The sequence below is a fragment of the Rhopalosiphum maidis genome, chromosome 2 (assembly GCF_003676215.2).
Source record: "Rhopalosiphum maidis isolate BTI-1 chromosome 2, ASM367621v3, whole genome shotgun sequence".
Taxonomy (NCBI): domain Eukaryota; kingdom Metazoa; phylum Arthropoda; class Insecta; order Hemiptera; family Aphididae; genus Rhopalosiphum; species Rhopalosiphum maidis.
Window position 1 is genome coordinate 81,025,229 of NC_040878.1, and position 15,969 is coordinate 81,041,197.

Here is a 15,969-nt window from a genome sequence, read left to right on the forward strand (position 1 = left end):
TATATATTGCATATTTTTATTGAAACGACGGCGACGTGACACACTCGGCGTTATAACGATAATACATTATCGTGCATAACGCACATTGCCGGGTATGAGTATAGGTGTGACATGTACAGGCTTTTACGATTTTTGCCAGCCTGAAAAAATTACGATCCTCATTAAATAATTTAAAAAAAAAAATCAAATGTAAAATTACATACCTAACCTAGGTGTACGAGTATAATAAATAATAAATTTGTATTTCGCGTGTGACGGCGAGCCGTTATACACACTATACGTATATAATGGACCATATGGGTTATTGTTTTTGTGGCCAAACTTTATTTTTCATCCTAATTGAATTGGATTTTCCATATGTAAATTTATGAAAAAAAAATGAGTTGACGAGTGCCGAGTAAAAATAATCGGCTTCTGACATGTTATATTATAATTTTATTAAAATACATCAAAATATCAAATACAGTCATTTATACACCTGAATATTTGTTTTTATACGTATAGGTAATAATATTATCACACGCCTTATACCTTGTAAAAATTGTCGCAGGCCGAGAGATTAGATGAGTTGCCATAACATCTCTTCAACTCACCGTCATCAGAAGTCATCGTTTGTAAGTTCTTTGGCCAACAACTGGCTATAGACGGATGAGGAACTCTTGGTCTAAGGTTTTCCCAAAAACGTCAGACGGTTTATAAAGTAGTATTAATTTTTGTATAGTTTAAAACAAATATCAAAATATACCGAATTTATTGTTGTGTGATAACATTGTCTTTTGGCCTATAGTTTGGAAATCGAAATGGCTGAAAATATGCCAATAAATTTGAGCCAAGTGCGGCGATGTCATTTTTGTTTCATAAATAGCCTGTTTCGGGTAGAACGACGGCTTGGTTTCAAAACTTGCTAACCCACGGAGAAAAATGAAAAACATATTAACATACGATAGTACTCGAGAGAAAATATGTTCAGAGTATTTTAACTAAGACTAATGCGAAAGAACCACCCTCTAGTTTTTCGTGGCAATAAATACCTATTGCGTATCTCACCTAGTTAATCGGTTTATTAATTTACAATTTAAGTGCTCTACTGAATGTCACATAATTTAAACATTTATAATATTTTGGGTGCGTCCAACCTAAGAATTCTACGCCTTTCGTAGCACTTTGTAAAAATTAAAGCTAATATATTTTAGTCGAACCTTTGCGCATGAATCCGCGCGCTTTAATCAGTTTTAATGATCGCCTATCGAATCGTTCAGCGTTATTTTTTCAATTTTTTTTCTCCCTCCTCTTCTTCTCCCCCACAAATCAACCCCTTCTTAATATTTTCCAAAGTCGTAAACTATCGATTATAGTTTGGCCGTCGTCGTGGCATGGTGTATATTATACGCACCAAAGAATATCATAATAATGTATTTTATTATTATATATTATGTATAATATAACATCATTTATATATATATATATATATATAATATACCTAATAATATAGTCGACCGTAAAAAATGAGAGAGAAAAAGCATCACGCTCTCCAAACTTTCGTCGCCCTCTTTTCATCCCCTGCCCATGCATATATATGTATATGTATATCCATGGCGTCACACATATATGATGTATTTATAATTTATATATAATATACATATACGCGCACACATATATAGAGCTTCATAGTCGTTCATTAATTTCTTACGACAGTCAACGGCAGCTATACAATATTATTATATAGTCGCATAATGTGTATGTATACGCCGTGTGTATATACGGTGCGCCTCCCGTAATCAAACATTCATGATGCCACGTGCAGCTGGGCACATTTTTCCGTCCACTTTGTCACAGCACCGTATAGGTACGAACAGGGTTTTTTTTTTATAATGAGTTCTGTTTCGCTCTTTCACTCTCTCGCCTACACTTACTACACACACGAGCGTGTGCACATTCTGTTTATCTCTCTCTGCAGGTTCGGTCCTTATGTGTGCGCGTAAATTATTATACGAAAACAACCGGCATAATCTATAAAGAAACGAGCGTGGTGGACCCGCGTACAAACTGTAAGGGACTACGGTAAACCGGGAATGGTTTAATTTAAATTTGGAAACGGAAGTTATTCAAAAAAAAATAAAGGCACCGTCGGAATATCATATCTTTTTTTTTTTAATTTACTCGTGTATTTATATACACTTTTGTAAATGGACGAATCTTTTGCGGTGCGCATACTGCACGTATATTATGTATTTTAGTATTTATGTATATCAAACAGACGCGAGTATGCAAAATGTATTATAAAATCCGTCACTAATTATACTGCTTTGGTGCGTGTGGATTTATGCATGTTAAACAAAATGACATTTAACGGTAATCGGGGATTTGCGTATGACAGGAAACCAGGACACTGGAATGGTCGTATTTATATTGTCGAAAAACGATTGGTAAAAACTTCACAATAATAATTTTAAGAACGGTTAATTTTATTATATGGGTGGTACATATTCTCGCTTGTGAAAGTCCTGCATGTGCGGTCTGTACGCGTGTAAACTTTGTACACACTATCACGCACTATTATGTAGGTACATAATAATACTATACAAATAAACACTCATTGTCTCAAAATGTATGCAACTATTAACTTTAAATATGTAGGAATAATTGGCTAGACGTACTAAATTCAATTTTGATACATCCATAATTTACAAAAAATATTCATTTTCGAAGTATGAAATAATTGCTAGGTATTAAAAAAACTAAAAATCTTAAATAATTGTATTTATAAAAATTATAATATAATTATCCTTCTAAAATGTTATTCTGTAATGAATTAAATTTTACAAAAAAATTATTTTCACTAACGTTAATTCTTTTGAGATACCTAATAATATGAGTATTTACTGTTAAAAGAATCTCCCAGCATATGATTTGTTTTTCGATTCATCGACGTTTTCTGTAGGGAATAATTATTCATTTCGACTTATCAATGTATTCGAGTTATTGATGTTCCACTGCACTTGCACAGCTATAGCATTATATTATATAGATACCACGAATTAAGATATGTAGATAATTTATTTTATCATGATAGGTATTGTATTTATTGTACTGTAGGTACTATTCGACCATATTTAATGTTTACTCGCATAATATTATGAAGTTTCGGATCGGGTTAAATTTCCTATTAATTTATTAATTATAATTGCCAATTAATTAATTAATTAATTTTCCACGACAAGTAAATTTGATCACTATAATATAATATTTATAAATGGTCACAAACTATTTTCATTGATTGGGGGATTAAGTATTATTTATGTTTTAAATACCGTATATTGAACATTTAAATTTTATTAATGACATAAAACTTGCAATGATAAGATATCGGTAAGCAGAAAATACCATAATATATACTATTCAGAGGTGTTAATGATTACATGTGAGATGTGACCATATTGACAGCATTACGATACATATATTAAAATAAGTGCGCAGGTCAGAAACTCAGTCAGAAAAAAAACAGATAAAAGTTAAAATGCATGGATAATAATGTACATGAAACTGCGGAAGTCCGTCGATACATATAATATTATTATGTGTGTTAATACAAATATTAATAATATAATTATTGTTATGCCATCGTATGTATATGGAGAGGCGCAATTTTTATTATTAATGCATTTTTGTTGCATATACGTGAACGTACTATACGTATATGACTTGGGGAACCGGCTTTTAAGTTTATTTAAATGAAAAAAAAAAAAAAAAACAATGGTGATCTGACAAATAATTGTATCTCTCGTTCGTGAGCTACCCACGCATCGGTTACCACCATCGGGATTTCAACTGTTTTGGTTTTTGTTCGTTAAATATTTACAATGGTATCCATCCATACATTGTTCTTATGATGTGTATTCGTATATAATACAACGGTTATAATTGTATTAACAAAAACTAGGTCGCCCACCGACAGTAGGTAGGTACATATACTACATACCTAATATTATGTTGAGTGTACCACACGTACACGCGTTACCGCTGCAGTGTATTGTGTGCGTATATTTTTACAGCACAATTCAAATGGTATGTTATAATATGTATAATATTTTGAAAGGCGCTTTAAGACGAATTTTTATAGTTTTACATACATTTTCAGTGTAAAAGAGATTGTTATTCATCTAGTCATAATTCAACTCGTACATTTAAACATCAACCGTGAATTTATAAATTATAAATGTACATATATATACTCGTATGTATGTGTATATTATTTTTAAATATTATTATTGTTATTTAAACTTTGCAACAAAACAATTAGACTTATTACTTAGATTCTATAATATCACAATAATAAATATAAATACTTAGCATCACCGGAATATGTATAGTAGAAAATATGTTTATGTTTTACATTTTTAATTATAAAACTTTATGCCGTAATACAAAAAGATTTCCAAGAGTATAAATACTCATTGTACTGTGCTCTTAACTTAAGTAATATAAAATAAGAAAAACTTTACGGGAAGACTTTATTTTATTTTATTTTTTTATGAAAAGTTTGACGCGTAAATATAACGCTTCAACCGGAATCTTTCAAATGTATCAATTTATAATAACAATTTATTTTCATTAATAATCTATTGAAGCTTTTTTTTATAAATATAATTTTAAAATATTTTCTTCAGCCAATTTGAAATATAAAAGAAACTTAAATTTTGAAAAATTTGAACTTGGAGAAATTGAAACCTTTTATACTTTTTCAAGCTAAATTCGACAAAGCGTGGTTAACTTTAAGAACCTGAAAGTTTTACGCAGCCGATCGCCAACGAGTTTGGGTTAGTAAAAGTATCTCTCTTTTTCTTAACAATATTCCTTGTGTATGGTTCGTGGAAATCAAATGCGATTTCCTTTCGACCTAGTTTTCTATTAAATAAAACTTCAAATCATATGTCTAGTTATAAACGATTTCATTACTTGTAGGTAGTAACTATGTTTCTTTTCTTCGACTAATCTTCAAAATAAGTCGTGTAAAAACATATCACTTTATGTTTAGAAGTACCTTTTATATACGTATATAATATATTTGGTTAATGGAAAAGATTTGTATTTTTTTCATTGCCGTTTTCTAGTAGATACAATCAAGCACTCCAATCGATTATTAACTGTTTTGTGTAAATAAATTTAATTCCTTAAATTATCCTTTCTTGCCAGTCAAAAAAACATAATATAGTATACAAGTTACGTATGTAATACACTAATATGTATACTTAATATCTAAATTTTTAAATGTTTTTATAACTACAGTATTATACCAAAATATATACAATGTACCTAAAAAATGATATAAAAACAACATAAATAATATGTATAAAAACGTTTATAAGACGAATATAAACTATATAATTTTTATTTTTATAAACAGTAATAGTAAAATAACAATTTATACTATTTTACTATTAACGAATGCGACTGTCGTTGTGCTCAGACAATTTTCGCAAACATAAAATCCTAATATATTAGTATTAATAATTGTATAGTTTTAAAATTATCGTATAGCCATCACACCTTTAAGCCTCTAAACTTATCACCATATATACCAATATCCTTAATACATAAAGCCTGACAATTTAAAATATACTCGTTAAAATTTAAATTTATATACATAATATATCAGTCATTAAAATTAAATAATATCAATTTAAACCTTTAATTAAAAAAATGATTTTAAGTATAAGTTTATATCAACACAAAACATTCCTTACCATGCAAAATATATCCATTATCCAAGTATTTGAAAGTCTAAATCTAAACACTAAAGTATATTTAAAAATTACAAAAATTATACATAATATATAGATACCTTTAAAATAAAAAATGGAAATGAGCTGGTCGTTATATCATCTTGAATATTATCATGTTTTTTAATTTTATATCACCTATATTTAAATGTAAATTATAAATAAATATAAATTTTTCATTAATATATATAATTATTTTACATAAAAGCCGATAAGAAAATTTGACTATATTAGCTACATAATTTAATAGAATTAACTATAGTAAACAATAATTATATTTGACTTAATATTAATTTAAAAGGATCAAACTTAAAAAATGATTTTTAAATACTCATAATGTTGTAAATAGGTAATTTTAAATTGACTGAATACATAATTTTCTTTATTATAATATATTATTATGTTGACTTAAAACTTCAGCTTGTAACAAAAAATTCACCAAATGAATGACGTATATAAATATAGGTATATAAATAATAAATACAATTAAAGTTTTTAATTAACTGTACAATATCGATACGAATTGATTTTATTATAGGTAGAAATTAGTTATAGTATAACTACTTAGTTATAATATATTATATACAACATTCTATTATTGATATCATTAGTTTATAATATTTAACCATATACTGTTTATAGTAAAAGCCACACATGAAACATATTTTCTACGGAAATTAGTTTAGTTAATAGTTATCGTAGTTTAATGAAAGACAAAGGATCGAGAATTTTCGTACATAAACGAATGAAACTACTAACTATAATTGTTGAATAACTTACCAATTATTCGATAATACAATGGTTTTGTTATTGACTTGTTAGTATTTACATCGTCACAAGCCATAAGATTGGAATATACAATCAAACGTTTGTGCTGAGAGTAGCAGTTTTAAACGTTTAATGCGCGTATTTAATATATTATATATAGTGTTACAATGATTTAAAACTACTACAGTATAACTATATTGTTTATTAAATATATGAGATAAAGATAAATCTGGAAAACTCGAATTACACACATTGTGTAGTTTAATAATGAAAGGTAAATAAATAACAAAATGTAGGTATATAGGGCCATTGTATCAAATATTAGTATTGTATTGATATCGAGAATGTTATTAGAAATGTTCAAATAATTTAAAATCATCCATTGTCTTTTTATTTTTTGGTATAAAAATTATAGCAGCACTATAAAACGGATTCTACATGAGGTACGACCAATGTTCACAATTCATACAATATGAGCATATAAGAATTCGACACTTGCATTAAAATTTAAAATAATAATATAATAGGTATACCTAAGCACCTAGTTAGTACCTTCACGTTTTCAGTATTGGAATGAGATGTATTATACGACCTGAATTGAGATACCCACGCAAATGCAAGGTATCCCATACAACACTATTATTATTGTTATTTGGACATAATTTATTATTGTGTAGAGTGTAGACAGCTGTGGATTAAGAATATTATAGACGCTGAATAGATGCTAAGACACGATTGTAAATGTATATACCAAGATGAATGTGTCAAAAAAAAAAATAATTACCAAATCGAATTCACTTCGTTTCAAGTATCGTTGCGTGGAATCATTAAATTCAGAATAGATATATCTACTTTATACTTATAAGTTCTATATATATTATATACATATATATGGGTTAGTTGGTTAGGTTGACTGGTTTCATCGCGCTTCATTATTTAACCGTTATTGGATTAATTTCTATACGCTGCATTACGGACGGGAATTATTGAATAATTTTATGTTTACTGAGATGTATTTTATTCTTTATTTAAAAAAATAAATAAAAATATTACTTGGAAAAAAATCACTCTGAATTAATTAAACATTCTAAATATACTTTATCGAAAATCTCGACTAATATATATAATAGTTTGTACATAATTGTATATTCATATTATAACATCATATTATTAGTTATTACATTGTAATCATAATTTAGTTTTAATATTATTAAGGCGTTTTGATTCAGAAAGTTTTTCTAGTTTGGATAAGGGTATTCCCACTTATTATTCACCTCATCTCTTGAAGTATAGTTTAGATTTTGAATTTGCGGTTTTAAAATTAAATAAACTGATCTATAGTTGTACAAAGTTTTTTAAAGAATAATTGTAAAAAACATTTTAGATTCTGAGAAAAACGGCAAATGTATTGATTTTACAATGTGTTTATTTTTCTGTCTGTCATCGTCTTTTGGGGCAGTAAAAATGCTTTTATTTTCAACTTTAGTGGTGATTATTGGTAGAAAATCTTATTTAGTTGATACTTTGGCACTTAGATACCTATTTATACAATATGAACCTATTCATATCATTATACGGTAATGCGATATTGACTCAAAAGTAAAACAAATAATATCATATGGCATAAATATATATTATTATAACAGTACCATATTAAAAGTAAAACTAAATCAACTTACCATCATACTAATATAGTAAAATAAATTACTTTAACAGTATAATATCAAAACGACGTATTATGAAATATACTAAAAAAAAATCATACTATATTATAATGTAATTTTAAATTTTAAATTTTAAATAAAAACTACTTCAAGACGAACAATTGTTCATAAGTCATGGCACTCATAACTAATATATTCATTAATTTACAAGTAACACAATAAAACCTTAATAAAACAGAACAATAAAACCATTTATCTTTTACAGGTAGTGTAGCAGTGTAACGCGCTTGCACTGCAATAGTTGTATGACGTTATAGACATTCAAAGAGTTACAAAATAAAGTACTTGCGACTTTCGTAGCATTTGAAATAATGCTCAAAATGTGTGGAAAATGTTTAAGAAAAATCGGGTACATTTTTCTTAGACTAGAGGCTTTTACACAAAAATCTTGATTCTATTATTGTGCACTCCCGAGTCCCAGCTAACACTTACAAAATGATTTGTACATAACTATCATTCTTTTTCATTTTTTGATATTTTTCTGTATTATTCTTGAACTATTTTCGTCGCTCATATCGTCAAATAAATTTAAGTAAAACATATTAAATCATTCTTTTCTCCGACAGATTTTTCCCTAAAATATTATTGCAACAATAATTTCCGCAATGCTTTTAAGTAATTTTGGCAATTTTTTGTACAATATTATTGTATTAATATATTTAAGAATACTATAACAGTTAATACATTAATATTGACGACTAAGAAAAATATGGGATAGTAGCACGTTAAATATCTCGCTTGTATAATATAATTATATATGCTTATAAAACTGTTAAAATATTTATATGAATAGTAATTTTATTTTTCCTCGATCATTTATAACTTTTATAATACTTGAATTTACAATTATATTTTTTTAAATTTATTCCATCACTTCAAATTAAATTTTACTTAAATTATATATCCATTTAGTTAAGTTATCCAAAACCAATCTAAATAGTTAAATTATAATATTATTTATGTATGATTTTGAAATTAAATATTATTATTTTCCATTTCACTTATTTTTACCATTGATATTAAAATACATTTTTTATTATAAAATCGGTGTTTTTTTCTTAGTTTTTATTGAAGTTTTATATTCTACAACAACTAAAAAGTCATTAAAACTATAAAGTTGTAATTTTTCCTTTTGGTACTTATCATTTTTTTTAATAAAAAAGCTACGTTTGAAATTTAAATATAAATGAAAAATATTTATCTTTCATTAATAGCTCATTAATATATATTAGAATTATTATTTATGACTAGCAGTTATGTTGATGTGTTGTATATTTAGAACTGCAATATGCAAAATCAAATATGAATCTAAAATATCTGATGTGAGCGTTATAATTTTATGTTTAATATCTCAAACGAATGTAAATTTGTACATAATATAATATGTAATAATAATATATTTATTGTGTTAATAATTATTATCGATTAATTCATTAGATACCGTGACCTTTCTAATTTACCATTTTATCAATTTTTTATCCATAAAACTAAATAATAACATAATATTATAGACTTTTACTATTGCACTAATAAATTCCATTTTTTTTTATTTATTAGCCATATCACAAAAACCACCAGTTACGAAGATCCCAGAAATGATTTGGTGGAAGAGAGCCCAAAACCTAGACTGGTTACTTTAAAAAGACATTCCGAACTAGGGTTTGGATTCGTAGCTGGCAGTGAAAAGCCCGTTATAGTCAGGTAAGTCAATTTATATTATATTATTATTGTTAAATAATTAATTGATATATGAATATTGTCGTAGGCGCAATTAGGGGGGGGCTTGGGGGAGCTAAGCTCCCCCAGTTTTATCCATAGCCCCCCAGTTTTTAAACGATTTTACTTGAAGCTTATTAAAATTATTGAAACCATTTAATTACAACTAACAAAATAATTTAAATATTGACTTTTATATTATATAACAACTCTATTGCAGCTTATCAGTTATAATTTCCAATAGGAAATCGACAGTTCAAGGTCTGAAATGGTAGTTGCACATAATTCTTTTAAAGTCTAAAAAAATGATTTTGATTTTAATGATTTAAAAAATAGTTGTTGAAAACCATATCTATCCAAATTTATATAAGCTGTTACAAATTGCAGTAACAATACCTGTAAGTTCAACTACATGCAAACGCTCATTTTCCTCAATGAGGCGTATAACAAATTGGTTAAGAAGTAGTATGAGACAAGAAAGATTTAGTTATTTATCTATTTTTTGTATAGAAAGATACATTACTAATATAATTGACATTCAGGTTATTGTTGATAAATTTTCAAAAAAGGATAGGCGTATTACTTTAATATAAAATAATAATACTAACATTATGTTATGTGTAATGAGTTAAGTACTTATGTAATTTATTATAATAGGTATATGATAAAATAATTTTTTTTACTTTTTTACTGCATACTTTTTTATTTAATATAATTTTGTTTAAAAACATTATTATTCATGATAAACAATACTTTTTATTAATAAATAGGTGTATTATTTTTTTAAGTTCTCTATTTTTATTGATTAGACAGTAGCATGTAAAAAAGAAGTGTTAGGAGGTTATGAATGTTATGACATCTTGATTTTAATATATATTTATTATGAATAAGTATGCATAACTTATTTTTACTGAATAACCAGGTTATACTTAAAACTGTATTGTGAAAACATGCCTACCTACCTTATTTACAAACAATTTAATATGTTGGGCTTTTGCCACATTCCTCTTTAAAAATCTCCTATATAAACCATTGCTAGGTGATTATGAGGGGTAGAACATTTTTAGATTAAACATGAGACTTGTAAATATTTTTAGCCCCCTCAGATTTTTGACCCTAGTTGCGCCTATGAATATCGTAGGTATATACACTATTATATACTAAACGTTGAACAAGAATACATTTTATGTATTAAAATTATCTTTATTTTTAAAATTATTATTTTGAATATATTATTAATTGTGAAATTTACGTCAAATATTTATAATAGTATTTTCTGTAAAAATATTATAAATCTTCAAGTGTATTTGTATGTAAGCGATTTTGGTGTTTAACTTATTATAAAATTAGTTATTTAAATGAATAATAGCGATTTATTCTCAAACTATTTTAGATATTTGTTATTATCCAAAATATTTTAATCGTAGTTACTTGAAACAGTTAAAACATTCCAGTTTCCAATAGTTTCCACTATTCCTTCTATATTATTACAATTTTTTATATACATTGATAGGTATGTTCAAATATTTAGTAAACCTAATTTCAAGATATTTTATCCTTATTCACACCATTCTATGGACAAAGTTGTTTATTAACTTTTAAGTTATAATCGATAGTATGGCAACAATTGGTTCAGCGTACCAAATCAATAAAACACTAATAATAATATAAACTATCCTTGGGAATAGATTGTAACCCATCCGCTTCCATAGTTTTGGACTGTTGTTTCATATACAATTGTTTATCATTGGATTCAAATTTCACACATCCATTACAGTGACGAGATAAACTTGGCACCTTACTACATGGCAGAATTAGTTCCCTGGGCTTTTTTTTTTTTTTACTCGAAACGGTCTCGGCGACGAGACGATTCATCTTCGGATTTCCCGCCGGCACACGATTTTCCTCTATCGCCCTTCGCGTACAAATAACCAGTCATCTCGGTCCTAATGCGTTTTCTAGTCCCTTCGTATAGCCGTATGCATTATATTTACCTCATCTACGCGGCATACAACATATTTATGCGTTCGGTACGTATGCACACGAGTTTTATACATTGAATAATCCATCCGACTATTTCCAACAACGACAAAATACCTATAAGGTATTCGTGTGTGTGTGCGTGAGTATATGTGTAGTATAAAATATAAATACAGTTCTGTTGTATATGCGAGGTGTATATAGCTTGGTCTATAATACACATGTTTTTTATGGACATTTCACTTCATAATACAATCACGAATATTGTCGTTTACCGTCCGTACCATACATTTACCGCATGCTCGCTCGCGTGTATATGTATGTATGTATATATAATTGACTTAACAAAAAAAAATATATAAAAATAAAGAATGAGGTCTAAATAGCGATTTATATGTACGACGGATGAGCGTATATACATATATTTATAGGTACTATATAATATAATACACGGATCGGGCTCCATCACATCACATCTTAAACGTACGTCAAGTACCTATATGGTTTATTTATTTTTATTTTTTATCATATCGAAAGCAGAACATAATTTTTCCATAAAGGTCGCGTGTTTCCGCGTTTTTCTCGGGTTTTCCTCTCGACTCGATTTGTCACCCCACACCCCACTACGACAGCCGTCATCACCCCCTCTATAACTTATACTCACACGCACGCACAAATGTCTAAAATACACGAGTATATTATTATATTTCGACCTACCTTACTACCTGTCTACCTACCTACTTTCATTATCTCAACGCTGCAGACGTTTCTGGCGAAAGAAGCACGCTAGTCGTCTCCTCTGACAGTATCCTCGAAGACCGATTTATATTTTTGCTTTCCGCGGCGTCGTTCCGTGCTTACACACTATACCCGATTATCTGCCACACATTCGTCCACACACTCTCTCTCTCTCTCACTCTCTCTCTCTCTCTCTCTCTCTCTCTCTCTCTCTCACTCTCTATTTCTCTTTCTCTCGTATGTATATACACAAAACGTAATAATATAATAATATACATGCACGCGATCCTATTCGTCCCGAGGGGTCACCATAGTCGCGAGTGAATAAAATGGTCATAATATATATATATATATATATTATAACAAATAATTATTATTTACGTTGTACCGAAAATAATTGAAGAGCATAAATATAATATGTATAAACGCCAAATTAATCTACTTCGACGCGGTTATTATAATGGTGCAGCGTGAGTGGAGGAGTATAAAAGGGATAGGGTATCAATATTATAATTAATATTATCATTATTTATTATTATTGTATGCTGCTCCGAAATCTCGGTCGAAAAATCACGCTAAAACCGCGAAACGTACCTATAACATTATCTTCACACATATAACTATTATATTATATTATATTGTGTTCTTGTGTAGTCGTGTAGAGTAATCGTATTAGTAGGCGCCCCAAACGAATGGAACAGATTACAGATGATATCGTATTACGATTGATTTCGTGTAAAGGTACATAGTCGTTCGTCGATGTAATAAAATTTTATAGAGACGGTCTGCACAAAAACGCCATACATATAGTACATACTGTGCAGCAAAGACTCTCTCTTATTATTATTATTATTGTTATCATTTTCATGGAAACGTATATAAGACTCGAAACAAAAGGATTTGAGTGCGTTCTATTCCACGATGTGTTCTTTATATTAATGTTATATCTTCAAATCTCTTAAACATTAAGGCGTGTAATGAATGGATTAAACTGAAAAAGTATAATAAATAAATATTATGTATACATTTTCTATACTATCTTCGAATAGTCTTATAAAAAACGAAAAAAAAAACGAAAAAATCGGATGACGGAGTGTGTACAAATTCCATAAAACAAGATTTTGGGTTTATTGTCTTATATATATTTTATATAAACACCTAAATTGTATTATTCATACACTTATGTCTCGGACAGTCAGACACATTCCAAAATCGTGTAATTGCTGTTTAAAAATGTATAAAGTAAAACACACAAACATACGTACACATTTTCTGCAAATAACAAAATTATTGACTTGATGTACCTACAGGATAAAATGTTATTAAACGTGAAATTCATTAATAAACAATATACAATGTTTATTTAACTTTGAAATTCACATAAACGAGTTTATATTCAACTTATTTAATTTACTAAAGTGAAATAAATACTTAATTAGAACTGCTGTTACCTAAATATAATATAGATAACAGAATATATTATATAACCAGGTATGATTATAAAATCAAAATATGATTCGTTCAAAAATTGAAAACTATTATGTCTTACGCGGTAAGTTATATGTATTACAGATAGTCATATTTTAATACGTGTTTCACTTTAATTTTAATTTCAATAAAACTCTATAATAAATTAAACAAGCAAAACGCATGTAAAGTACCTATTAATATAGAATTATAGTCTAATTAAATTTAAAACGTAGATATTTTGTGCAGACATTTTCATCGAGGTAATATACCTGCTTTGTGTAAGCATATAATAATATCCTAAGTAAAGTAATGCAGATTGTGCGATTTTCGCATAATACAAATAACAATAAACGTATATTGTATAGCACTGACGGTTATTACTGTAGTGCTGTATACGGTGTATATTATATTGTGCGCACAGAAATGTTATAATATACTGTACAAACAATATTTGAAAAATATTCTCGTGTATATTTTATGGGATTTCCACTGCAGGGTGTCGAGGCGGAGTGATTGCGGGCGGCCGACGGGCTCTCGTAAATACGCAAGCCATATAATAATTATTACATTACCTACTGTATTACGGTATTATAATCTACCGTGATAAGTAAGCGACGTATAAATAATTTCGGCGCACATATCTAAATTACATAACGCATTAACATTTAATGGACGGGGGGACGGGGGCTGTTGTAAATCGTTTCCGATTAAACCTAAACACTAAACTACTGTTGGACATATTGTGCTGTGTATGTGTGTGTGTAATAATCAATTGGTCGTTTTCATTCGTTATTGATGTGTTTAGGCGCGAGTCAAACATAAATATTAATTTCGAAAAAAATGTCGTCGACGCAATCTACTGTGCTGCGGGGGAGGGGGGGACGATGCGTTTGCAGCCCTTCGCTCAACCATCCGCCACGACCGCCGACGCATTCAAATTCGCGTCCGCGACGTATTTAGGCAAGGTATACCTACTCCACGCTGGGTAAATGAGGTATTTTATACATACGTTATTTGTTGTCCGGTGTGCACTATATATATATATATATATTTAGGTAGGCGAATAGAAGTATTCATGGTTAAAACACACGTATCCGGTGTATGTCGTCGTGTATATATATATGCGCATCGGAGAATATTATTGTTCATGTTAAACGTAAATAATTTATATTTTTCAAATGGAAGAACGTCGGTACACGGTAATGGTTTGTAAAAGTCTCAAAGGTTCCGAATACATTTGTTCGGCTTTATCTACAACGTACATATATCTCAACTGCGCGTTACCGCCTATACCTATATAATAAATGTATTTGTATGTGTATATTATATTATATATGTGTATACATCGACATTTTCTCACTGGAGAGTAATGACTTTAGTTTCCACAAGAATTTCGATTTAGAATACATTCGTGGCGCGTCTACACTGTTCTACCTTTTTAAATATACAAAACCACACTCGTCGTATTAGAATTTACGTTTTTTTTTTTTATGCAAGACACTTGACATAATGTCACGAGTAACGCTCAAAACAAGAACAACAAAAAACAATCTGTTAAATAAAATGAAAAATGTAGTGCCATTATGCATTAATTTTGATTTAAAAAAAAGTACCTACTGACAAAATATATACATATGTTATTAACACAAACGTTTTGAACTCTTGGAGAGTTTTGCGACACGTTAAAATTAAAAATAATATTAGAACCATATTCATTAATTTAAATAATAATTATATTGGTAACATATTATTATTTACCGTACAGTGAGTTTCAGCCATTGTCTTCGCAATGT

The 15,969-nt window shown here is 28.5% G+C and overlaps 1 protein-coding gene across 1 annotated transcript in view; it reads left to right on the top strand.

The window, feature by feature from the left end:
- Nucleotides 1-15,969, top strand: part of LOC113553683 (FERM and PDZ domain-containing protein 4) — a 92,990-nt gene that overhangs the window by 49,862 nt on the left and 27,159 nt on the right. Inside the window, 1 exon segment of the mRNA XM_026957150.1 lies at nt 9,830-9,973. Coding sequence (XP_026812951.1) covers nt 9,830-9,973 — 144 coding nt within the window.